Raw genomic sequence first — 26,662 nt, 5'->3', positions numbered from 1 at the left:
TGTGTTTTAAACAAATTAATGATATTATGGTCACGTACCAACCACCATAAGACAGTAAACACATTGCATATAGTTCACATATAATCATCATAAACATTCTGAGAGAATTGATATTATCATGCATGACATTAATGCAAATCGGTTTATGAACAAGAACCAAAATAACAAAGAAAACTTGTAGCATACCTCACCCCAAATAATTGTAAAGCATAGAAAATGGGGTATGAAAAACTCGCATGAATAAAGGAAAGCGGTAACGAGAAGATGGTAACGGTTAGGGTAAACTAGTTAGTTCAATGAGAAGTCCCAACGATTTATCCTAATTTTAAAGTATAAAAGAAATAAATATCTAATCGAAAAAACCACCTATACACGATAGACTGGGTTTATAACGGATTTGGGATCGATAATGTGTTAAACATATTTTTTGTATAAATTTATAAAGTTAAATTAAAAGCGTAAACGATTTAAATATTTTATCAGTTTCTTTTCAATTTTCAAACAATAAAAAGCTAAATTAATATTATATATATAATTATATATTAAACGAAAACTTGTTTTGATAGTTTAGTGGTGATCGCATAGTTAAATGACAATTTATTTTTGAATATTTAACGGTGTTCGATCTGTTAAACGAGTGAAAATATTATTAGTTTTTTTAACAGATATAGTTTAAATATAATAAAACAAAGGAAAATAAAAATTAGCAAAACAAAAAAAAAGCAAAAATTAAAAACCGGGCCTAGGGGACACGAACATGAGCCACAGGCTGGTTCAAGGCATAACGTAATATGCACCTCCTACTAGGGCAGGTGTCTAACTTAGATTAATGAATGGAAACGAAAATATTTATACACAAACTTAGAAAAGCCAATTTCAACAGATTGAAGGGTTTCATCCTGATATGGATTATATCATTATCGATTCTAATAAGTTGGTTCCAAAATTAAATATTGCAGTGCTTGTCGTTGGTACAAGAGGCGATGTTCAACCTTTTTTGCTATGTCAAAGAGACTTCAGGTAAATTAGAGGGCACAATTTTGACACGTGTACTTAGTGTTGTAAATGAACCAAACTTTCAGCTAACAGTTCCAGAATCATTCGGCGAGAAGTTCATTTATATTCATTCGTTTAATAAATGAACGCGAATGAACATGAAATTTCGTTCGATTAGTTAAACAAACGAACACAAACAGTGCCCGTGTTCGTTCAATTGTGTCCGTGAACGTTTGGTAATGTTTTCATGAACGTTCGTTTGTATATGCTGTTGATGAAAGTTTTTTTATACATTTATTTATTTTATCCATCGGTTCACTGAAAAAAACAGATTTGGATCATTAATCGATCAATTTTTTTACTTTTCTTCCCGAATACCGTTTTGAGCGTATTATGGATTTCTTGAGCATTGTTTTGTATTTTGGCTTTGAACGTTTTGTTTTTGCCTTGAACGTAATTCGCGTACGTTTTTGTACATTAAGGATTTTTGTACGATAACTTAACGATATATGTGTGTGTGCGCGCGCGCGTGTGTATACACACACATACTTTTTTTACCTCTGCTATCTACTCTGTTTTCAGCTGTTACATAGGCTTACCCGACCCATTTTGACCAATAAGCTAATTTATGTTTAGTTGTATATTTACTGTGTGTTGTAATTTCTGTTGCTATTGTCTATTGTTGTTTGTATGTGAAAAGGATATGCCCTTTTTAGTTTTAGGTTTGTATGTATTCAACTTCTAAATGGTTCACAAAGTTATTCTATCTAAAGTGACATTTTTGACATTTAACTAAAAGCCAAATAACTAATTAGTGAGGAATCAGAGATTTCTTTCGCTTAACAGCTATTCATCATCATCATCATCATCGTACTCAGTATATCCCACCAATAGCAATGCTATGGTAGGGTCTGAGGAGGGTAAGATGTAGACAGCCTTACCTCTATCCCATAGGGATAGAGAGGCTGCTTCCGGTGAGACCCCCGGCTCGATAGTAGTTTTGCATCAAGCCTTGGACATAAGGCACATAGCACTCAATCATCGGGACACCGGCTGATCGGTGCATGTGCCCTTGTCTTTCGGCTATCAACGCCACCACATGATGCCTGATAATGGTGACAGCTCATTATTGGTTAACAATATTGCAATTACAAAAACATCTTGCAATCCCAAAAACATCTTGCAATTACAAACACATCTTGCAATTACAAAAATGAATAGCTGATAATGGCGTTGATAACATCTTGCAATCCCAAAAACATCTTGCAATTACAAATATACACCAATAATGGTGACAGCTCATTATTGGTTAACAATATTGAGTGAGCTCCTTTGACATCAATTTGGAAACTATACCATATGGATACCACCATTAAGAATAAAAACACAATCAACTCACATAACAATGATTATTATAAACCATAAAAAGTCAGTTATTTTGATTCGTATAACCAAGAATCAAAGCTTGTAAAGGCATAGGATCACAAATTTACAACGCCATTACTGGTTAACATCTTTCAAGTAAGGCCTTTCAAGTAAGGCCTTTAACTATCATGGCACAGCATGACGCTTCCCAAAAACATCTTGCAATTACAAAAATGAATAGCTGTTAAGTATCATGTGGTGGCGTTGATACTACATTATTGTTAACCAATAATGGCGTTGGGATTGCAAGATGTTATAAATTTGTGATATGCCTTTACAAGCTTTGATTCTTGGTTATACGAATCAAAATAACTGACTTTTTATGGTTTATAATAATCATTGTTATGTGAGTTGATTGTGTTTTTATTCTTAATGGTGGTATCCATATCATATGGTATAGTTTCCAAATTGATGTCAAAGGAGCTCACTCAATATTGTTAACCAATAATGAGCTGTCACCATTATTGGTGTATATTTGTACTTAATTAGATTGTTAATAGTTTGTTAGAATTGATTGTATTTCCTTAGTTAGCTCCTTGATTCACTCTCTTTTTTGTATTATATATGCCATGTATTATTTATTTAGGTCACATACCATAATGGTATGAGAGGATTAGGCATGAGAGGATAGACCTAAACCTCTCCGAGGACATGGTTGAGGATAGGAATTCGTGGAGAAGTAGAATTAAAGTTAAGGATTTTTAGAGAGAATTGAATACCTTAAGGCTTAGACTTAACTTATTTAGGTCACATACCATAATGGTATTTCCCTTACATATTTTATTATTATTATTATTAGCTTTTATATTGCGGTTAAACTGTGACCTTTTTATTAATATTATTATAATTAGTAGTAGTTTTTTATATAACTGTTAAACTTTGATTTCCTTTTTTTGCTTCATACACATGTTCTTAGAGCCGAGGGTCTCTCTGGAAGCCACTTCTTTATTCCTTTGGATAGAGGTACGGTGTGCCTACATCCCACCCTCCCCAGACCCTACCTATAGCTCTGCTGTCGGTGGGATTTTACTGGGTATGATTGATTGATTGATTGATTGATTGATGCCATGTATTATTTGCATGAAAGACAAGGAATAATATTAAACTTTACAAATATAGCATGAAACTAATATTCCATGAGACTACGAGTTTCACTAAAGTTATTCTTTCCATTTTGACCTATTTGAATGAAATATTTGATTTTCATTAAATTTGTAGCGGGCCAACCTTTTAAATTGGTGTGGTGGTGGTCTGGTCGTCGGCTTCTAAGGGTTTTACCGATGACGGTTGCGATTTACGGCAGCAACCGTTTCGCTACTCATACTTTGTAAAACCCTTTTTCCCAAACGACATTATTTGTTTGCGCTGACGGTCAATAAGGATTTCAATTTCTACCGCTATTGTACAGCTTTTGTTCATCAAACAAAACAACATAAATAATTACGCACTATCACGAAACAATAAATGCCTTTTCTTAATCCATTTGGCGAACCCGAACCTATTGTTATTTCAACTCTTGAGACTGGTTTATGGCTACAATGATGCTTTGGTTTTTGGCATGGAGCGTATGTTGCAGTCATGATACCGACCTGAGCCTCGGGCTGACATTTTAATATGCATCTATTTTCATTGTAGCTTCATCGCGTTTAGTTTTTTATTGCATTATGAGATTCGTTTATGGTTGTGATGATGATTCGCACTTTGGTGTGGTGGCTTATTTTGCAGCCATGGTGTGGGCTTGAGCCTATTGTGATTACACCTTGTGAGATTTGTTTTATGGTTATGACGATACTTCCGTTTTGGTGTAACAATGTACATTGCAGCTAATCAGCTGTGACATTTTATTGATCCTCCGATTGACAATTTTATTTTAATATTATTACAGGTTTGTCGCAATGCATGAGCGTCGAAATACTTTTGTTTCTTTTCACAATTTCACCCCGCCGCAACGCGCAGAGTCGAAAATTCTAGTTATATATTAAACGAAAAATTGTTTTGATAGTTAGCGGTGATTGGCTTGATAAATGAGAATTTAGTTTTGAATGTTTAATGGTGTTCGATCCGTTAAACGAGTGAAGATATAATTAGTTTTTTAAACAATTATGATATAAAAAAATGAATAATAAAATAAACAAAAAAAAAAAGCAAAAACTAAAAACCAGGCCTGGGGGACGCGATCCTGCGCCACAGGATGGTACAAGACACAACGTAATATGCACCTACCACCGGGGCAGGTGTCTAACTTGAATAAGGAATGAAAACGAAAATATTTATACGCAAACTTAGATAAACCAATTTCCCTTATGAACCTTAATTGTTCAATCCCAAAATTGAAGGTCTTATACACTCTGTCAATCAAAATTGACAGAGGGGTTTTATAGAGGACATGAAACCGAGCATGAAATCTATATCAATTACCTTGAACAAGGCCTAATGAATGAAAATCAGAAATTAGGGTTTGTGGCTTGAGCACGAGCTTAAATTTGATCTTACATGATTTATAAGGTGAAATTGAATGAGGGAGTTATTCGTAATGCTTCAGAGATGGTGTATGACAATTTAATTGAATTGCGATAAAGCATATATAGTATTTAGAGAAGAAAAGGAGTTCCGGTTCGAGTTAACACAAAGTCAGTGTCCATTAGCTGTTAATTAACATAAATGGATGGTGATTGAACGCACAGATGACCAATTAACGATTAGGTATGATAAAACTCGTGATTTCCGACTCGAATTATGGATCAAGAAATCAAAGAGGGGGGGGGGGGGGGGGGGGATACTGTCGACGGTTTTGGGTGTGAAAGAGGAAAAAGAACTTCGAAAATCTTGCAATATAGTTCCTTAGGTTTGGTTGATTATTCATATTAAGATAAAACATAAGTAATGGGGTTTTTTGCACATGTTAGAAAGTTATTATAACTCGTTTAACTAAAAGACGAATTCGAGTGACGCGTCAAGGAAATAAAAACAAAACCAAATAAAATAAATAATTATTCGTTGTTTTCATTAAATAACGAAGATCTAAAATAACAAAATAAAAAAATTAGCGGGCCGAGTTTCCGGATTCAAAAATTGGCGAATGTCACAAAGTAATACCTTTTAGTAGATATTAAGATCATGGTCATGGGCGCAGCTTAGTTGGGGTCAAGGGTGTCTCCAGTCTCCTCCGTTTTTTTTTTTTTTTTTCTGGTCGATAGTATAAATTTATCCTTTTCAGCCAAAAAATTTTATACATAGTTTAAATTTACTTGTTTTTTACTGAAATTTGAGCTTGGTCCCTCTCTCGTTTGTGAAATGTTGTATACATATTTAGTTCAACCCCATTCACAGCGTATATGTCCAAGATTCCCTATTGATCATTGCCTATGCAACAAAGCAAATGCATATACCACATCATCTTGTTCGTGCTACATCATCCTGTCCATCTCCTTTTCCCTCTTCTCTCTCTCCCCTCTGCTCTCGCATTATCTCTCACAATACTCTAAGATAGCGTTTGGTATGCAAGAATGATAGGAAGAATGGATGATTCATTACGTGGGAATGAAAAAAGTGGTGTTTGGCATGGAATGGAATAATCCATTATACATGGAATCTCATTCCATCAAAATCATTCCTTTCGACCCCCCCCCCTTTTTTCATTTCATTCCTCCTTCATCCTACTTTCTCAACAACACCACAACCTACCAACAACCACCTCCACCACTACCATCACCACCGCCACCACCTGACTGCCACTGACATCGTCGTCGTCACCACCTCCGCCGCCGCCACCATTACCGCCACTACCACCACCACCTTACCACCGCCACCGCCACCATCATCGCCATAACCACCACAACCATTGTCAACGCAGCTGCCTGACCATCACCGCTACCACCACTATCGCTGCCTGTCCACCACCAGTTGAGCGCCACCACCGTTGCCGCCACTCTACCATCGCCATCACTACCAATGCTACCACCCCCACCGCCACTACCACCACCACAACCACCGCCTGAATGCCACCACTACCACTGTCGTCACCACCATTTTCGTCATCAGAGCTACCAGCACCGTCGCCATTGCAGTTTTTTTTTTTGGTAAAAAAACAATTATTTTAAGATAGGAGTTTTTTTATTATTTCTATTTCATTAATATAGTTTTTTTTTTCAATACCAAACAACATAAAGTAATAATTCATTTCATACCCATAAGTTAACCAAACAAGACAAATTAATGGTAACGATCCATTTCATTCTGTTGTCCATTCCATTACTTTTTCCATTTCATTCCCCTTTTATTCTATTACATCCAACCAAACATACCCTAAATAATGCACTTTTCTAAAAACATCACCACACTCATACGCCTCATCTTCAACGCAAATTGTTTTAGATACATGTGTCATATCACTCTAACGCAACCTAAATATATTGGCCATGGTCTTAATACGCTAAGCAACATAATGCCTTACACAAATACTCAAATCTTTTGTTTTCCCACTTTAGATAGTCAATAATCCATTCGTACAGAACTCTCTTTTAAACTAGTACTAGTATTTTGAAAAGACCCCACTTTATAAAGATTCCCCATATATTAGTTGACTCTAAAAATGCTTTTATAAAAACTTTTAGCTTTTATAAATTTTGGGTATATTTGTAAATAAGATTTGTTTTATGGAATCATACGTTTGACATAACATCCATTTTTGGTATACAATATACAACATTACTTGATTTGGCATCATTTAGAAACCATCATCAATCTTTTAATTTTATTCAGAGATGTCATAGTTGTTTGACACTATAAAATGAAATCAGCCATGAGTTTACGACTTTACGATCTTTTTGAGATCAAACGATTTTGATCAAAGGTTGGCAGTTTTTCTGTGATCATAATCCGATCATAGGATTGTTATTGAGTTCTTGATCTGTTGCTTTTGGTTATTTTAACAAATAAAAGACATATTATATGAATATGTGTGTTTTAAATTAACATTTGTCATGTATTTTAGATTTTCAATATCATTAAAATAAGCAGTTTATGCTAAGCATGTATACCAACAAGTTTATTATTTATTAGCTCCCACTCAGATGATACTGCAATTTCGTCCTATAACATTTAAAAGATCTTAAGCGTATATTCATTTTAGCATATGGGCGTTTGAGTCACGTTTCAATCGAATAAGTTGATTCAAGTTGTTGGGTTTATTGTAACGGGTAATATATATATATATATAGATTATGAGGATCAAATTCGTTCAAAATTTTCAAGTAATCAAATGTAGAGTCGTGAAAAGGATCCATCACTTCATATAGTCTACAAAACCACACAACAAAAGGGCTCATCATTGTCTACAAGCCCCACGTGCTACCAAAAGAAAAACACAATATTCCAATTATCATCATCAACGTACTATTGTATAATTAGAACTTAGAATAATTGAATCTATTAAAAGGTTGAATCATACAGAGGTAAAGTTCATGAGTAATCGCTACGGCCATTGCCACCACCGGTGGTGGAGTAGAAAGTTATGATATCTCCACCACTATCGGACTTATAGAGAGGGGTGGTTGTGTAGGGGTATAGGAGCTAAAGGGACGGACTCATTCCCTCCTCCAAGAGTGAGCATTCACCCGGCCTACCAACCCTACAAGTGAACATTGAGCTGACACCCTTCCACCAAGTGAGACCTAGTGGTGTGTTTGATACCCTTCTTTTGTAAGCAACTAAAAAAAGTAACAACGAATAAAAGAAAGACATTTTGATGTCATTGGAATCAGGCCCATTAGGCCCAACCAAATTTAAGCCCAGTGATAAATAGTGCCAATCTTCGTTTATCTGAATCCAAAATTACACTAAAAACACTAAATTTTCTCTTTTATTTTCAATTAAATAATACTTTTTATACATTTATTATTACCCTTTTCTCTTTCTTTCACTCACAAGTCATAACCACTTTCAACATATATTAAAAAATTATAAGGGATGAACAGTAGATTTTCGAATATACAGAAAAATCAATATATTTTCTCTAATTTACTCACAACATCTCAAACCATTCTCTGAATTATAAAAACTACACTCACAAAATTTAATGGGCTTGGATGTGAATTCTCCAACTTGCCAAATCATAATAATTTGCCTTCAAACACATGCATTGGTCAACCTACATCTTTGGTGATGTAATTGGTGATGCCTTCTCTTTAGCATCTTGCTTAGAGATTGGTTTGGTGGAATGAATATTTGCAAGCTTTTTTGTTCAAAAAAAAAAAAAAACAAAGTCAAAGATCAATGATTTGTAGTTTTTGTCGATATATATATACCAACTCTGCCTACTCAGATCCTCCACAGTTCAATGATTTGAGTTTCTTCAATATTTGTTTCTAGTTAAATACTTGATGTTGTTTATTAAATGAACGAATAAGATGATGTATAAAGAGGGTGTTTAATTTCTACAGAAATTTTTTTCGTTTTTTTTTCAGCTAAAAAACATAGTCATCGACGGAATATTTCATGTAATCTGAATATCTGATTGTAAGTTGTGTTGTTAATCCTTGATGAAACTCTCATGGTAATAATCATCGTGTTCTATTGGTAAACCCTCATGGTAATAATCATCGTGTTCTATTGGTAAACCGTCTTTGCTAGGCTTGTAACAACTCAAATGTATACAGTATGACGGGGTATAAAATCTGTCAACTCGCCAATTATCATCGCAGTTTGTGTCACGGTACTAATGGTCACCCTATTGAGCAGGCCGCAGGGTCATGCTCAAGTAAAACAACTTAGATAACATAACTATTTAATGCCTAATATAAACAAGTGGGCAATCGAATCATGCATACCAAGATCATGTCATAAGTCTAAAGTCGTAGTGTCTTACCATGTAAGGCATCACAAAATATATTATAAAAATCTATATCTATAATATATATAAACGAAACCCCTAAAATCTTCCATAAAAATCTATATCTATAATATATATAATAAATAAAAATCTATATCTATAATATATATAAACGAAACCCCTAAAATCTGGTGGTTTCCACAAAAAGAGGAAACGACCACATCGCAACACGTAAGATTTTAAGGGTTTCGTTTATATATATTATAGATATAGATTTTTATTTATTATATATAGACAAGAAATGTGATAGAGATTCAAAACAATTGACAAACAATTTATTAATTTAACAATGTCCCAACACATCATTCTTGGTATGAATATACATAACTTATTCAGACTTACCTAAAACCTTTTTTTTAAGATGAGTTGGTACCGGGACCTTTCCTGATGACACTTGGTTTAGTCTTTTAATTATAGGAAAAAAATATGAATTTCACTACTAATAGAAGAAACTAATGTTTCATTAAACAAATATACTTTGAAAGAATAAAAATACATATACATATACACAGGTTCTTTGAAGTTTGGTGACCAGGATTGATAAATACAAAAACGAATTTAGATCATAAGCTTGATCTCTATAATTTTCATTAACTCGAAAATTACAATTCTCTTAATGATATAACCCACAAGCTCGGGTATATATACAAATTTGGATTAGAAAACCCAACTAGACTATAATACAAATATTATAATTATATTCAAAATACTAATTGGTAAAAACAAATCTAAATAATAATTAATAAATAAATTTCTTGTTGTCCAAGTCATTGGCTCGACTTGTTCACCAAGTAATTTATTCCATCTACACCAAGTTGCGTGCTCAACTTGATAAACAATACACCAACCCATCATAGGCTTGATGAGTCGACCCAACCCGCCTTATTGACTCTAGGACAGGAATTAATTCTAGCAATCACCCCTTTAATTTCCAACTCGAAATATGCGGATCTCACTATATTGAGTTAAAAGTAATTTCGGATCATCAAAATTGTTTTCTCTTCCTCACTCGAAACGAATTTGCTGGAATTGGGCTGCAGATTTCCAGCAGCTATGCTATCAGTAGATTGGGCCACCTGCCCAACTGTTTCGAACTTTCGGCTGCTGAAAACGAGCGTTGTGCAGCCCCATTTGGGCTTCTCTGAAGTGAATTAACTCGGTTTTTTAGGATTTTTATCAACCCGGTTCAACCCTCTTTTCTCATAAAAGATCACATCTCGAGAAACATGTATTTGGTTATGAACCAGGTCGTACTTCCGGATTTAGTTGCTAAGCCGGATAATCTCCCGGAAAAGTCATCGTATGACATTCGTCAATTTCGGGTCTTGTTTGTATTCGTTTTTGTATTTGTTTATTATGAAAACGACCCGATTTGTAAACCGAAGCTTATGTCATAATCAAAATGATGGATTTATGTTACAATATTGTTTCACACTTGTTGGGTCTTTAAAACATCATATTTTTATTTTTATTTATTTATTTATTATTTATTTATTTATCTATTTTTTTGTTATTTTGTGTTTTTATCTTGATCCATTTTGCATGAAATCTCTTGTGTCTCACACCCATATTTGACCACCAACCTTACCCTATATATACACCACATTTCCTCTTCATTTTCCCTTGCTACAACTCAAAAAAAAAAAAACTTTCTCAAACATCAAAGATTCAAGGTTATCTTCTTAAGTGTTCTTGAAGGTTTTTAGTCTTTCATCTTAATTAGTTTATGTAGCCTTATTAATACTTGTTTATGGTTGTGCAACATATATATAATATACACCCCTTGTTTACCTTTGGTAGTTACTTCTCCGATTCCGGTTGGTGAGGTTTCGGACCTCATAAGGCAAGGCTTCATGGAGGACTTCGTGTCCTTGATATATATACATCTATATAACTTGTTCATACATATTAATCTTGCTTATTTTAGTTTGTTGGTCATGTTTACAAGTTCCATGGTTATGGGTTTTTAAGAGTCTATGCTTCGGTTTAACCGTAAATAGCTCTAAACCGTAAACCAAACTTTGTTGCTAGTTTTGTTATATAATTGTTTAAACATACTTATTGTTAGATCTAAGTTGCTAAAATCATTTTTACAAATTCTATGGTTATGGGTTTGTAGAATCTTACCTCGGTCTTAACCCGAAACACGAACCGAACCGAAAACCGAACTTTTGTTTAAAGACACTATTGTTAACTTTTTGGTATTTTTTATTTGTACATTATTATACAAGTTCTTTAGTGTTTGGACATGTGGAAACCATCTATGAACTTGTTGTGAAATGGAGACCGAACCAAACCGATTCTTACTCGCTTAAGACACACAAGTGTGTTTTTTTTAGCCATCAAGACTTGTATATTTCTTTAAAAATAGTTACAAATTGATTTTTAAATATTTTCTTAAGTACTTGGAAATGTTGGATCCAACTTGATCTCATAACAAAGATTGGACCGACAAAACCGAACACTCTCTTAACGTGCGTTGTTAGTTCTAAAACAATGGAACTACATACTTGGTTAAGTCTTATTAAATTTTATTGAGTTATCTCATAACATTCAATATTTTGGAAAGTTGACTTTGGGTTTGACCAATTATCAAGACCCGAACCGACAACCCGAACACTCGATAAAAAAAACCGTTTTAGTATCCTTATTCCAAAGGGATTTGCATTCTTGCATTTTATCCACCTTATTACTTAACATAGGTTGAGTAAATATTAAGGTTAGATACTTTAACCCAGTTTCGAGCAAACTTACATTTTTAAAGGGTTATTATTATAAATTCTTAAATAGTTACATTTTAAAACCTTGAACTTTAATTATTTACATTTCTCAACATTTCTTTTGTTTAAAGACCTTCAAGACAACCTTTCTAAATTCAAGACTTCTTTTCTTTTTAGGCATTGTGCGTTAAACTCGTCGTTCCAACAAATCTCCAAATTATCATCTTTCAAGTTTACTACTTGAAGGTGAGTACTTCATACCCCATTTTCCATATTTTATTTTGGGGGTGACATTTCATACTTATTCAACAAAATGCTTTATATTTGAATCTTAAACCACAAACGTAGTTGTATACTTTACCTAAATAATTGCTCGATTTGGTGTTCTATGCTTATATGTCTATGTGTTTATCGCTTTTGGTTGGTGGAACTATAAAATCCTAGACTATTTGGCATCCCCTTATAGCAAGGTGTCGTTAACGTAATGCAATTAACGATAACTATAAAATCCTAGACTATTTGGCATCCCCTTATAGCTAGGTGTCGCTAATGTGTTTAGCGATATCTATTTATCCAAATTACCACTTTTATTTATCGTTTCGTATGCAAGTTTTGTGGCTATCTTTATTATATACTAATATGATTAAACTTATGAATTGCTCACCAACTTTTGTGTTGACAAACTTTATTTTATGAAATGTTGCAAGTTTGCATCTTGGTTGATTTATGATTGTGAAGAAAACGACATCAAAGACCTTAGGATATTAGTAAAAATGAACAATATCAAATTTGCCATATTTTGTGATATCTTGTTTATGGTTATTTTATGGATAATTGTTATGTGACATTTTCGATGTTGTGAAATGAAATGAGTTTATTAAATACTGTCACTTTAATTAGTGTCATGTGCTTATGGACAATCGTTACACCTCGGCATGTTCCGCCGCCTTTGGTTGGGGTGTGACACATCGATAGACTCGGAATCCTTCATCTTCACTCCTTCAAATTCGGTTATTAAGGTATGTAGACGTGCTTCTACAACCCTCTCCACTCCAACATACGGGCTTTAATGGCATTCTAAATCTCTTTAGCCGTTTCGTATTGGGCAACTTGCATAATTTGGTCTTCTGGTATGGATTGAAAGAAAATAGCGATGGCTGCACCATTCTTCTTCTCGTCCGAACTTCCCAGCTCAATAACATTCCATAATACGTGGTACCGGAACACGCTTTGATACGGACATCCCACATGGTGTAATTCGTTTTGGCTAGCATCGATTGTAAAGAAATAGTGGTCTGATTACTCGACTGGCTTGTCATGATTCGTCTCAGACTATAGGTTTGCCAGAATCTTGAATCGATGATTGCTTTGTGATCTTTAAAGCCCAAAATTGAAAGCTCACTCCGTCGGTCTTTAATAAACAAGTGGTGATGGATTAATTGTTGATTCTTAGAAAAACAATTAATCTATGGTTGAAAAGAAAAATCTAGATTGATTTTCACTTCCTCTCGGGTGCGACTGAGGATGAATTAATTATTTGCAGAAAACAATTAATTATTATGAACAAAAATTACCATCTTTTCTCCTCTGAATTAATTCGTAAAGCAGGCACTCCAAACTCTTGAATTAATTGTTGTTGATCAAAAACACGATTAATGGTATAAAAGAACACTCCTCCCGGAGGCGATTGAAAGAGCTAGTTGTTGGGTTATGAAGGCCTTTGGGCCGGTTTTATTAGGTGGCCCGGTTTTGGCTCCTAATTATGTTTAACCCTAATCTTGTTTATTATATATATCCCATCATGTAATTGTAATCTTGGTTCTGAGCTAATAAGAAAACCTAGTTGCAGCCCGTGGACGTAGGTCCCCTTGCGGGGACCGAACCACGTTAAATTCTTGTGTCGTTTATATTTTCGTTTATGCGTGTTTATCGTTGTGCATGTGTGTGTTGTTTCGCTTCCGCGCGCCGCTTTGTTCCTAACAAGTGGTATCAGAGCTTTGGCTTGTTGGACACATGGTTCGTTGCACTGGTAATGATTTCGCAGAAGGTTTTGGTTCGAATCTGTTTTTTGGTGATTAGGGTTGGGTAGGTCCGTCACCGTGAATAACTCTTGGAGATCACAGGGTTAATTTCTGGTTCGTGTTCATCAGTGATCGACAGTCAAGATTGGTGGCTGTCAGGCTGAGTTAGGGTTTTGATTTGGATCTGGTTAGTGATTCGGTTTCATGTTCCCTCGGTTAATCGCTGCTGAGATATCTTGATTTATTCTTTTGTTCAATCGATGGTCTGAGTTCAAATCGAAGTCATCGGCGAAGTAGATGGTCAGCGCGATCTGTGTGTGCCAGTATTTTATGGGGTCGGCTGATTATGCTGGCCAGAGATTGCGATGGGAGACCATGGCCGATGTTTCTGTTTCTTGTCTTGACCTGAATGATGTGTGGCTAGAAATTGATGAAAATATGAGAAAGACAAACAAGGGTTTTTCTTTGTTTTTTTTCTTGTTCACGTGAAGGAGATAATTCTCCTTGGGGCTGGTTACTTTCTCATTGGGTATTGAAAAGGGTGACTAAAGTTTTTTTTGTTTAAATCAATATTTGGTCAGTTTTGGTTTTCAACTTCTCTAACTTTTGAGCTGCCATTTTTGTTATTTGGAAGCAAGTTGTGATTAAGTTTTTTTTGCTAAAAACTTGGAATTCACCGAAACTTGCAGAAAGAGTTAGGATTTTGTGTTTCAAGTTCGGGGTTTGACTATTTATTATCAACCGTAAATTAGGGAACCGGGTTTTGTGAAGACCATTTAGGTTCGGGTTCAGATTTGTTTGCAAGAGATTAGTCTGAGGTAACTTTATATAGTTTATTTACAGTTAGTTGATTTATCGGTTATTGCAAGAGCAAATCGGTTTATTTGGCAGTGTTCTGTTGAACAATCGTCAAGTTTAGGCCCGTGCCCTTGTTGTGTCTGTTCACTGTTTTCGATTTGTTCTCGTTTGTTATTGTTATAACTGAAGACGAGGTGGTTATGATCGGAATGTTGACGGTTATGGATTTTGGTTGATTGGTTTGTCATGTGAACTTGGATATAGTACTGGTGATGGATAAACTTGGAGAAAATGGAACCAGCGGGTGTGCTGGTGACGGCATAAGTGGAAAAAAAAAATGAGGTTAGTGGCAAGACATGTAAACTATTGCTCCTTTGGATGATCTTTCGGTTAGGGTTTGAGTTAACTGATCGTGTGTACGGTCATAGAATCCTTGGTACCGCTTGATTTCATGAAAGTTCTACTGTTGTTATAGCTGTTTGCCTGTTAACTGGTTCGAAACTGTGATTATTACTTCTTGTTCGTTTGGAATTGTGAAGTTATATCTTGTTTGGTGGTGATCAGTGGTACACCATTTGAGAGGTTCATAATCTCGTGTTGGGTAAAGTTATTTGCCGGGATAGTACGAGTGGGGTTCATCTCATGGAGTGTTGGTGTGGCATGGGTTGGGATAACAGAGACAGTGGGAGCTGGGCATAGTCGACTTGATAGGTTGCGTAGAGGTGAGACATTTTAAGGGTCGATGTCGAAAGGTTTGGAATTCTGCTTTTGAGAATGTATCTGGGGTTGATGCATTGGGACTCAGTGAAGGCGGTGACGACTCTTGGGTTCAAGATTATGGTATGCTTTATTTGTTACTCACTTCAATGAAGCATTTGTTGAATCTTTTAGTTAAAGACTTTGGAAGATACGAGTTTTTTTTTGTATCGTCGGAAGAAGTGAACCAACTTCCGAGTTATAAGGTCTTGGCTCGCTGAATCGGGTAGAGCTAAGGGGTTTCAGTTTGCAGACATGAAGCCTGGAGCCACAATGATGTTAGTTTGAGCGTATTCGGAGGAGGTCTGAACATGTTCGGGGTTTTGGTAACAGTGGGAGCACGCAGGTGTGTTCTAGGTTTGTTTCCAAAGGGACGTTGGGTTCGGAGGACCAGGAATCCGAATGTGAAAATCTCTCCTGGTATAGTCTGCTGATTTGGAGAGTGTTTATCCTCTGGAAGTCTTTGAAGCCGGCTGTGTGAGTAAGTGAGGGTCGGTTAAGATTGAGGATGAGTCATTGGCGAGTTTTGTCATGGCTGGGTCTGGGATGACCGGATTGGAGTTCTCGGGAGCTTTAATAGGTCTTTCAGGTAACTGATGAGAAGGGCGGATGCAACCAGGGTGTGGATTGGTAGAAATCTTAGTTTGTTCCTAGAGAACTGGAGGCTTGGAGAACTTCTTTTGTTGAAGTTTTAGCTTGTTCTTGGAACTGGAGGCTTGGTAGATTTCTATTACTGAAGATTACTAGAGTTACTGGATGAATGAGATTGTTATATTTACTTGGATGGCAGGCTGGAATTTATCGCAAGGCCTTCAAGTGGGAGATTGTTGGGTTATGAAGGCCTTTGGGCCGGTTTTATTAGGTGGCCCGGTTTTGGCTCCTAATTATGTTTAACCCTAATCTTGTTTATTATATATATCCCATCATGTAATTGTAATCTTGGTTCTGAGCTAATAAGAAAACCTAGTTGCAGCCCGTGGACGTAGGTCCCCTTGCGGGGACCGAACCACGTTAAATTCTTGTGTCGTTTATATTTTCGTTTATGCGTGTTTATCGTTGTGCATGTGTGTGTTGTTTCGCTTCCGCGCGCCGCTTTGTTCCTAACACTAGTGTATTATAAATATTATTATAATTATTAACTTGCTCCAGGTCTTTAAACAACAAACTAAAAAGACCTCCTGTGCTCCTGTTGAATTAGACTTCAAACAGAAAATAAAAACCAACGAACTCGAGTTTTGTAAACCGAGCTCTGATACCAATTCAAGTTTTGGATCGATAATCAAACACAAACTAAACAAATAACTCTCGTTTATATTAATCAGAAAATATAACTCAAAAACTGATTACAAACTTTCAAACCCTAACTCGGTTTGACTCTTGATGAACCCTAACTTGGTTACATCTCGTGTGTGTTTCCAGATGAACCTAACTTAGTTGCATCTCACACGTGCTATATTGTCTTACGTATCTTTGCTTATATAGACTAACCTAATTTGCTATCCAAGACATTATCAATTATAATTACAATGCCATTAGAAAATATATTGTAATTAGGAAACACAACCAACTATGACGGACTTGTCAATATTGGTCCCTCAAGTTCATCGATTTGTGACTTGGAGTCCGAAATTACTTCCAACATTCTTTTGGTGTCGGTGTTCTATCCCTAGCGTTAGAGGGCAAGGTTGCTTACATTCACATCCACGCTTTCTAAACCCTGTCAATAGCTATGCTATTTATAAGATTTACTGGATACATGTTACAGTCTTTTAATAAACACAGATATAATTTATAAAACAGTTCAAACATCCAAACCGAACCACTTATAATCATCTCCGTATCCTATGATGAATCATGAAACTTCCAACAAGCAATAACATTCAATAGACACAATTACATGGACCACCAAAAACGTGTAAGATTAAAGAAAATAAAAGGCCAAAAAACAAGAAATACAGTTCATCCCAACAGAGGATCATTAACATCAACCCATCAAATTTAATAAAACACACGAAACAACCAAAGTTTCAGTCACATGCTTTCACAGGAAACAGAATGATACCAATTCCCATAACCCAACCATGAACCAAAGCTTTTACATGATTTATAATAATATATTCTTTATGCTTATATTATTCTCGAATCCCATCAACAAAGTTTCAATTAAAAGAGTCTTCTAGTCATCTTTTTTATTTTATTTTATTCTTGTTTGGTTTTGATATAAATCAAATAAACATAATAATAATATTAATCTTTACCTAAATTGACGGAGGGTGGTCAAATTCATACTCAAGTCTTCTGCTTTTCATGTGCGAATCTGTTCGATAATTACAATTTTGATACACGTGAATCAAAATTCTTGAAAACACATGAATTGGGTATTCTTGAATTAAAATTGTTGTGTTCTTACCTACTTCTTGGTTCAATTTCAGATTTATTAAAAGGGTTTTGGTGGGTTTTTGTTGACTTTTGTAAAATTCAATAAATTGGGTATTTTTTTTAAAAGTATCATTTTTTATCGAGTTAGGTCAAGTGGGTTTTCGATTTGCTTCAAGGGTTTTGCTTGGTTTTTGATTTGCTTCAAGGGTTTTGGTGGGTTTTGGATTTGGTTCAAGAATTGAAGTTATGTTCTTGAATTAAGTTAACTGATATGGATAGTGATGCAAAAGAAGAAACTTATGGCGCTAGTACTTCTAATCAAGATGCTTCATCACCTAAAGAGATCTTTAAAGCTAAAGATTTGAGTTATAGCGCTCCACCGCATGCGCGAAAGGGTTAGCTACCATAATCTTTACTTGCAAACAAAGCAATTGATTTTGGACTAACGCGCGCCAATTTACATTATGGGTTATTTTTTATCTTTAAATCTTGTAAGAACAATGGTTGTTTTTCACTAAAAGGCAAGTTCAATGGCTGACAATATAAATTTAGTTTGATTATTTATATGATTTCTCATATAAAGTTAACTTGGTAATGGCCAAAGGGGTCCTTAATTTGTTGTTTTCTTATATATTTTTTTGTGAGATATCGACAAGAAATGAAATTGGATACAATTCTAAGAATTTGTTCATGTGTTCTTATATTTCAGGTGGGATTTTTAATTTTAATTAGTGCATAGTTAGTCCATAAAATAATGTGCATATTCATCTTAAAGTTTGAATAGTTCCAAAAATAGATCAAGTTTAAGCTTGTCTGTTGTCCCAAAACCAAGTCCAATTCCATATTTTAATCTTTAACGTCAATAATTATTAAATGCTCCTAAAGTATCTTTCTTTTATGATTGGATACATATTAGTGTCACTTGATATTCAGTTATCATATCTTTACTCGTTGCATGTAAGTAGGTACTATTTCACTTCAAAAGTAGAAAGCAAGTTGTATTTATTTGTATCTGTTATCATCATATATAAATTTATTTGATTTTTGGTGCTGCATTTTAACTTTTGTTTCTTTATTAAAGCCTTGAATCACAGTGTTACCGCACCCGCAACCGTGCGCAGAAAATTATTTCAAGACGATAAGCCGGTCACACATTCTAAATCCATGACTGAAAAGTGGTGGACACAATCATGGATTCCGAAACATGAACTTAAATTAGATCGATTGTCAGAACGTGAAAAAGTGAGTTTAATTTGAATAAAAATCTGTATTTTAGCAAATATAAATATATTACTATTGTTAATATTATTAATCTGAAATCTTTCAGCAAAAACTTATTGTGGAACTTGTAAAGATTCAAAGTGATGGTACAGTGGAAGTGGATTTATCTAAAAGTGCACCCGTAGCTTCTGAGTTATTTGAATATCAACAGATTGAAGGGTTTCATCCGGATATGGATTATATCATTACCGATTCTAATAAGTCGGTTCCAAAATTAAATATTGCAGTGCTTGTGGTTGGAACAAGAGGCGATGTTCAGCCTTTTCTTGCTATGTCAAAGAGACTTCAGGTAAATTAGGGGGGCAATTTTGACACATTTACTTAGGGTTGTAAACGAACCAAACGTTCAGCGAACAGTTCCTGAATTGTTCGGCGGGAATTTGTTTATGTTCGTTCGTTTAATAAATGAACACACATGAACAAGAAATTTTGTTCGATTAGTTAAACAAGCGAACATGAACAGAGCCCATGTTCGTTCAATTGTGTCCATGAATGTTCGGTGATGTGTTCATGAACGTTCGTTTGTATATGCTGTTGATGAAAGTTTTTTTGCACATATATTCATTTTATCTAAGCATTTTATATTTTTTTAATTTATTACCCCTAACATAAAATAGGAAACCATATTCTCACATTGTTTTTGCATTGTTCTCATTTCCTTTCGCATTAGTTACAATGATGAATACATCGATCTCAATCTCTAGGCTCCGCCAATTGTGTTCATGAACCGTTCGTGAATCCATTCATTTCCTTAATGAACGAACACGAGCATAAATCTCATTCGGTAAGTGCCCGTGAACCGTTTCACATTATTTCCTTAACGAACATAAACAACGCCTTGTTCGTGTTCGTTCGGTTCGTTTGCAGTCCTTGATTTACTAATTAGGGGCCAGTTTGGGTTGTGTTTTAAATTCAAATGGATGGAATAAATTTATTAGCTAAAGAGAGGGAACCCGTCAAACGTGTTGGATATGACCCTAAAGCCTATTTTTTATGCATACACTTTCTAAATTGGTTTATTGAGATATTTATATTATTACTGTAATAATATTAGTCTTTTGTAATCATAATTAATTCATTACTTAGTTATACAATTATAAAAAATATACAATAAAAAAAAAGTGATTGCGGGTCAACCCAAAATGAACCTTGTCCGTCTAGACTTGAACTGAAAATTAGTTATAAAATATTATTTCTCATTTTCTTGCTATTTTCCGATAAAAAATCTTCACTTAGACATACATACTAAAACATTTTTTTTGTTATCTTACTTTTTACAAAATGTATTATATCTATTTGCAGGAATTTGGGCATCATGTTCGGTTGGCAACGCATGCAAATTTTCGGTCTTTTGTAGAATCGGCTGGTGTAGATTTCTATCCCTTGGGCGGTGATCCCCGTATCTTGGCTGGATGTAAGAGGTCTTTTTACATAAATTAGCGGGTCGGGCCTGACGCGAAACATTTTTGTTCAGAAATTTTTTTTTTTAAAAGTAGTAGGCCAGTAAACAAACCTAATGTTCAATGAGCTGTTCGTGAATTGTTTCGTCAGGGAGTCCATTTATGTTAATAAACGAACGATCACTAACAAGACTGTTTGTTCATTTAGTTAAATGAACAAACATTAACACGTGTCTCGTCCCTTCATTTATGTTCATGGACATTCGTTTGTGTTTGTTTATTTAATATCGTTTATGTTTGTTCATTTACTTTCGTTTATATTTTCGGAAAAGATATTTGGGTCCGTTACAATTTTGTCTAGTTTTAAGAAATTAAACTATCACTCATCACAATTTATTCTAGATCTATTAATTTTTTAGGCCTAACAATTGGTTGCGCACCGTGATGTTCGTTTATGTTCATTCAAATATGTTAGTGAAAAAACATTCGTTTATATTGCTAAAGAACGAACACAAAATGCGTTCATTTTATCAACGAATGAACACGGACACAACAATTCTTCTCCTTTTAGTGCTCGTGTTCAATCGTTTGTTCGGTTAAAGTTATACAAACAAACATGAACATGCCTCGTTCGTGTTCGTTCGGTTCGTTTACATGCCTAACAAGTAGCGTGCCAACTATGATCACAGAAGAGGTCTTTTGCTAAAATGATTTGGGAGGTTAAAAGTGACAAAATGGGCAGCTTTTCATTATTATTTAATATTTGTTATGTTACTCGTTTGACACGTTAGAGATCAAACATAAATTATTTTTACAACTTTAGATATGGCGAGGAATAAAGGACTAATTCCATCTGCACCCGGTGAGATATCTACACAAAGGAAGCAGTTAAAGGCAATTATTGAATCACTTCTTCCTGCATGCACCGAACCGGACTTGAAGAATGGGAAACCGTTTCGGGCTCAAGCCATCATTGCAAATCCTCCTGCTTATGGTTAGTTCATGTTGCCTTGTTTACTGATTACTTTTTTATGGCTATTTAGGGTCAACTTAAAAAGATTTCTCAACAAGTAAAGGAGTCAAACGGGTCAAGCCTAAATTTTATAATCATGTTAAGTATTTTAATTCTATAAAAATACATTAAACCTGTTGTGGATCAGCCCAACATAGTGAAAATTTTTTAGCCATTATAACGTGTTAAGGTTTTATTCTTTATAATTATTTTTTCTGACAGGGCATGCACACGTGGCTGAAGCTCTTGGTGTACCACTTCACATGTTCTTCACAATGCCTTGGACGTGAGTTTTGACTTTTTAATCTCCATTTTAACCAAATAAATCACTTGAATAATAGGCTTTCAAGATTGTATTACTCTTTAAAATAATATTATAGCAATATAATATTAGTTCTTACGTCTCTTTTGTATAGGCAGGCCGACGTCGGAGTTCCCTTCTCCGTTGGCGCGTGTGCCTCAAAGTGCCGGTTATTGGGTACAATTTCATAAATGATTTTTTTTCAATATTTAAGATTCTTAATCATTATTTTTAATAACTAATTTATGATTTATTTTTTTTATCCAGCTTTCGTATATAGTTGTTGACCTTTTGATATGGTGGGGCATAAGAGGATATATAAACGACTTCAGAAAAAAGTTAAAACTGGCTCCAATCGCTTATTTTAGCATGTATCGTGGTTCAATATCTCATTTCCCAATTGGCTACATGTGGAGCCCACATGTTGTTTCTAAACCACGTGGTAAGAATAGTTTATCATGCAAAATAGTTGGGTAGGGCGCGTTTAGTTGTGGTAAAAAATAGATAATCTTTATTATGGGTCAAACGGGCCGGGTCGGATGGAAACACAACCACCTTTGTTTTTGTTTTTGTTTTTTATTTCTTGATATCTTTAAATAGTTAATATTTTAAATATGATTTAAGAGAACTTTATTTGACAATGATGCGATATTTTTTAAAAAATAAAATGATTTAGATATTATTTTACACCAGGTTTTATGTACATGGCTTCTCATGCTAACTAAAGGGAAATATAATTTGTTTTGAATGTTTAAAGGCCAAGTATCCATATTTTATTGATCTTTGGAAATGTGATTGTGGGTCCCGTTTGCTTACATGTGGTTACTGTGCAGACTGGGGCCCGTTGGTGGATGTTGTTGGTTATTGTTTCTTGAATCTCGGTTCCAAATATCAGCCGCGTGAAGAATTTATCCAATGGATTGGAAAAGGATCAAGTCCCATATATATTGGGTTTGGAAGCATGGTATGTAGATTTAGTTTAGTTTTGTAGGGGAGGGTTACGTACAAATGAAATTAACGTGCTAAACATGTGAATCAAGTAGAGTAATTATATATACAAGTAGAGTAATTATGTAATTACACCATAGAGTAATTACGTAATTACTCTATGATGTAATTACATAATTACTCTACTTGTATATATAATTACTCTACTTGATTCTCACGTTTAGCACGTTAATTTCATTTGTATTTGATCCAAACCCTAGTTTTGTAATACGACTTATGAGATTCTTATTCTAAGTATAACTTGACTTTTGTGGTCAAATTGGTTAATCTTTGACTTTAGTGATGAGTTTGTTTTGCATCTTTATAAAAGTCTAGCTTCTATCACAAACAAAACATTCTTGATTAGGCTCGTAAAGGTTTTCATTGTATAGTTCATGAACCGTTCGTCAAGAAGTTTGTTATTTATTAATTGAATGAACATGAATAAAAATTTTTTTCATTGAGTTAAACAAACGAGCATGAACACTGTGTCGTTCGTTCATTTTGTTTGTGAACATTCGTTTATATTCATTTATGTTCGTTCGTTTATGCTCATGAATATATTAAATTAAATTTTATAGTCCCATTACAACTCACTCTAGTTTTAATAAATTTTTAGGCTCAAAACATTGTTTACTTTTAATTGGTTTTTATCTCGGTTATGTCCGTTCGTCTATATTCAGTTATATTCGTTTGTGAACCGCTTGTTTATACTGTTGATGAGCGAACACGAACGTGTTCATTTTCTTAACGATTGAACACGAACAAGAAAACCTCGCTCATTTAATTGTTCGTGTTCGATCGTTTGTTCAGTTAAAGTTAAACGAACGAACACGAGCATGCTCCGTTCGAGTTCCTCGGTTTGTTTACAGATTTAACGATTCTTTTACTGTGTTATGGTAAAAAATATTATTTGTTTCTTTTTAAGCCTCTTGAAGATTCGGCAAAAACCACAAATATAATTTTGGAAGCCTTGAGGAAAACTGGTCAAAGGGGGATCATTGACCGAGGATGGGGAGATCTCGGGACTTGTAAGTTTCTTTAACTTTGTATTATAGTTTACTTTTATTTATTAAATTTGCTGACCCGTGGGTAAAATTGGAAATTTACAGTTCCAGATATTCCGGATGATGTTTTTCTTTTAGTGGACTGCCCTCATGATTGGCTATTCCCTCAATGTGCAGCTGTGGTGAGTTATGTATTACGGTTTTCCTAATATGAGTATGCATCTTACAAAAAGATTTAATTTTTATTTTTTGCAAATGTTTATGATTTTGCAGGTTCATCATGGAGGTGCCGGAACTACTGCTACAGGATTGAGAGCTGGGGTAATATTATAGGATATATATTTCTTTTGAACTGCTTGTGAGTTTATTAAGTTATATTGATTTTATATATGCGTTGCAGTGTCCTACAACTATTGTTCCATTTTTTGGAGATCAATATTTTTGGGGTGATAGAATATATCATAGAGGGTTAGGCCCGAATCCGATACCAATTTCCCAGCTCACTGTTGAAGCACTTTCAAACGCAATAAATTTCATGCTACAACCAGAGGTTAGTAAAATTATAATCCTTTGTAGGATTAGTTTTTTATTTGTACCCTTTCAATAGTTATTTCTTTTGTGTTTACCCTTTCAAAACGCTAAACTTCTTATATTTATTCTTTTCATAGTAACTAAAATAAAGTCATTTACTTATGGTAGCGTGTTTTACTAAATAAACGAATAGGTAATATTGCCATCGCTTTGAATCATCTTTAATGAGCATAAGTTTCTTGTCATTTATTAGCGAAACAAGCCATTGTAGGTAAACAATTTTGTTTGTTTGTTTGTTGAATGTTTAAATATGCGAGGTTTGTTGATTTTTGAAAGAATAAATAGGATATTATGAATTTTGGAGATTTAAATGTGAAATATTAAAAAATTTAGAAGGATATATATAAGACTGTAGACGAGTCAAGCTGCTAGTGAACTACTAGAAGCTTGAATTGAGCCAAGGTTAAACGAGCTCAAGCCTAAAATGAAGCTTGTTTAGTAAATGAGCCAGAGCTTCATATTGCGAGCTAGCCTAGGATTGCGAACCTATTATTATTTGTATAAATGTAACAGCTTTATTTAATATAATAATTATATATTACATAATAAATGTTATTATATATATGCGTATGAAAACTGAATAATATATATTATATATTATATTATGTATAATTATAATCGTAATATATGTAAAAGTAATTATATATGTATGCAAATAAAATAATTGATAAACAATAAATGAGTCTAGCCTGAGCTTGAGCTTGAGCTTGAGCTTGAGCTTGAAAACTTTCTTACAAGCCAAGCTCAAGCTTAGGATATAAAGCTTGAAACGAGCCGAGCTCTAGCTTTTAGGCGAGCTCGAGACGCTCTATCGGTACACCCCCTAGGTAATATATGACACCAACTTTATGTTTTATTAGTTGAGAGCATTTAATTTATATATTTAACACTTGTAGACAGGCTTAATTCTGTGCGTAAAAATAGCTTATTTAAAGTGCTTATATTTTCATAGGTGAAAGCTCGAGCAATGGATTTAGCGAAGCTAATGGAAAATGAAGACGGTGTTGCAAACGCGGTGGACGCCTTTCACCGCCACTTGCCGCCAGATATGCCATTGTCACCAACACCGCCCTCACAGCAAGAAGATGAAGATTATCCAAACCCGTTACAATGGCTATTTACTCAGATTGCGTTATATTGTGGTTGTGGTTCATAGTGTGTGTATTATATACCGTTTTCTTCTTCGCCACCATTTTTACAACTTCATTCATTTTGTTCATGGTTTTGAGCACCAAGAAATAAGGGTTTATCTTCATATGGTGATGGTTTTGAAAGGTTTGTTTTGGTATGTTTAGTGTAAGTAGTGTCAGTGATTTGTGGGTTGTACATTGTTTGTAGAAGTGATGCATTCTATTGTAGGATTTATGATTGTTTCATGGTTGGTTTTGTAGTTATTTTTCTTTTAGAGTGATATGCAATGTTATGTGAGATGTAACTTGTGCTTTGTTGATTGTAACTTGAAATCATTGTAGAGGCCTAAAATTAAAAATTGAAGTAAAAAATCAAAACTAGTTTAAATTTTTGAGAAAATATGGAAGGTTATTTTTATTGTTCTTTTATTTTAAAGAAGAATGGAAAAATAAAAAAGGCTCGTAAGGAACAATTTCATATTAAGTTATGTTGAATGTACATGGTGCATTCATGGATGTACATATTGATCTTTCAGTGTTTCAATTAATTACCATACCACAATCATCCCATGTTCTTTTTTATCCATTTCTGCATCCAAACAAATTGCGCCAAATGTCACTTAATTACAACAAGAGGCAATTTAATACATATCCCTATGAAAATTAAAACATTAATAAGAGAAAATCCCAAAAATAGCCTATCTATATCTATAAAATGAGATTCTAACTTTGTCTCCTAAACTTAATATTTTCATAAATGTCCCTCTCTAACTCATCTTTGACCATGTATTAACACGTCGTCAAAGACGCGTTAGATTTCCTAACACATGGTTAAAGACGCTAACACGTCGTCAAAGAGGCGTTAGATTTCCTAACACATGGTTAAAGATGAGTTAGGCCTTCAAACACGTAGTCAAAGATATGTTAGCATCAAACGCGTAGTCGAAGATATGTTAGCTTTTTTGTTTG

At 34.4% G+C, this 26,662-nt stretch overlaps 1 protein-coding gene across 1 annotated transcript; it reads left to right on the top strand.

Annotated features, from left to right (window-relative positions):
• The first annotated feature begins 18,156 nt into the window (after window positions 1-18,156).
• On the top strand, window positions 18,157-26,007 carry LOC143555761 (sterol 3-beta-glucosyltransferase UGT80B1-like). The gene is made up of 14 exons (XM_077045290.1): window positions 18,157-18,379; window positions 19,066-19,226; window positions 19,312-19,554; window positions 20,568-20,679; window positions 21,489-21,659; window positions 21,900-21,963; window positions 22,098-22,155; window positions 22,246-22,420; window positions 22,812-22,942; window positions 23,894-23,996; window positions 24,078-24,154; window positions 24,246-24,293; window positions 24,373-24,522; window positions 25,516-26,007. Exons 1-14 carry the CDS (start codon window positions 18,256-18,258, stop codon window positions 25,717-25,719), a joined length of 1,821 nt encoding a protein of 606 aa, XP_076901405.1. The 5' UTR covers window positions 18,157-18,255; the 3' UTR covers window positions 25,720-26,007.
• The last annotated feature ends 655 nt before the right edge of the window (window positions 26,008-26,662 follow it).

Source organism: Bidens hawaiensis, unplaced genomic scaffold (assembly GCF_021521415.1).
Source record: "Bidens hawaiensis isolate Kalapana, Puna unplaced genomic scaffold, B.hawaiensis_p1.1 tig00000055_1, whole genome shotgun sequence".
NCBI lineage: Eukaryota > Viridiplantae > Streptophyta > Magnoliopsida > Asterales > Asteraceae > Bidens > Bidens hawaiensis.
Note: the sequence above shows the minus strand (reverse complement) of the source record. Positions and strands in the feature narration are given on the sequence as shown.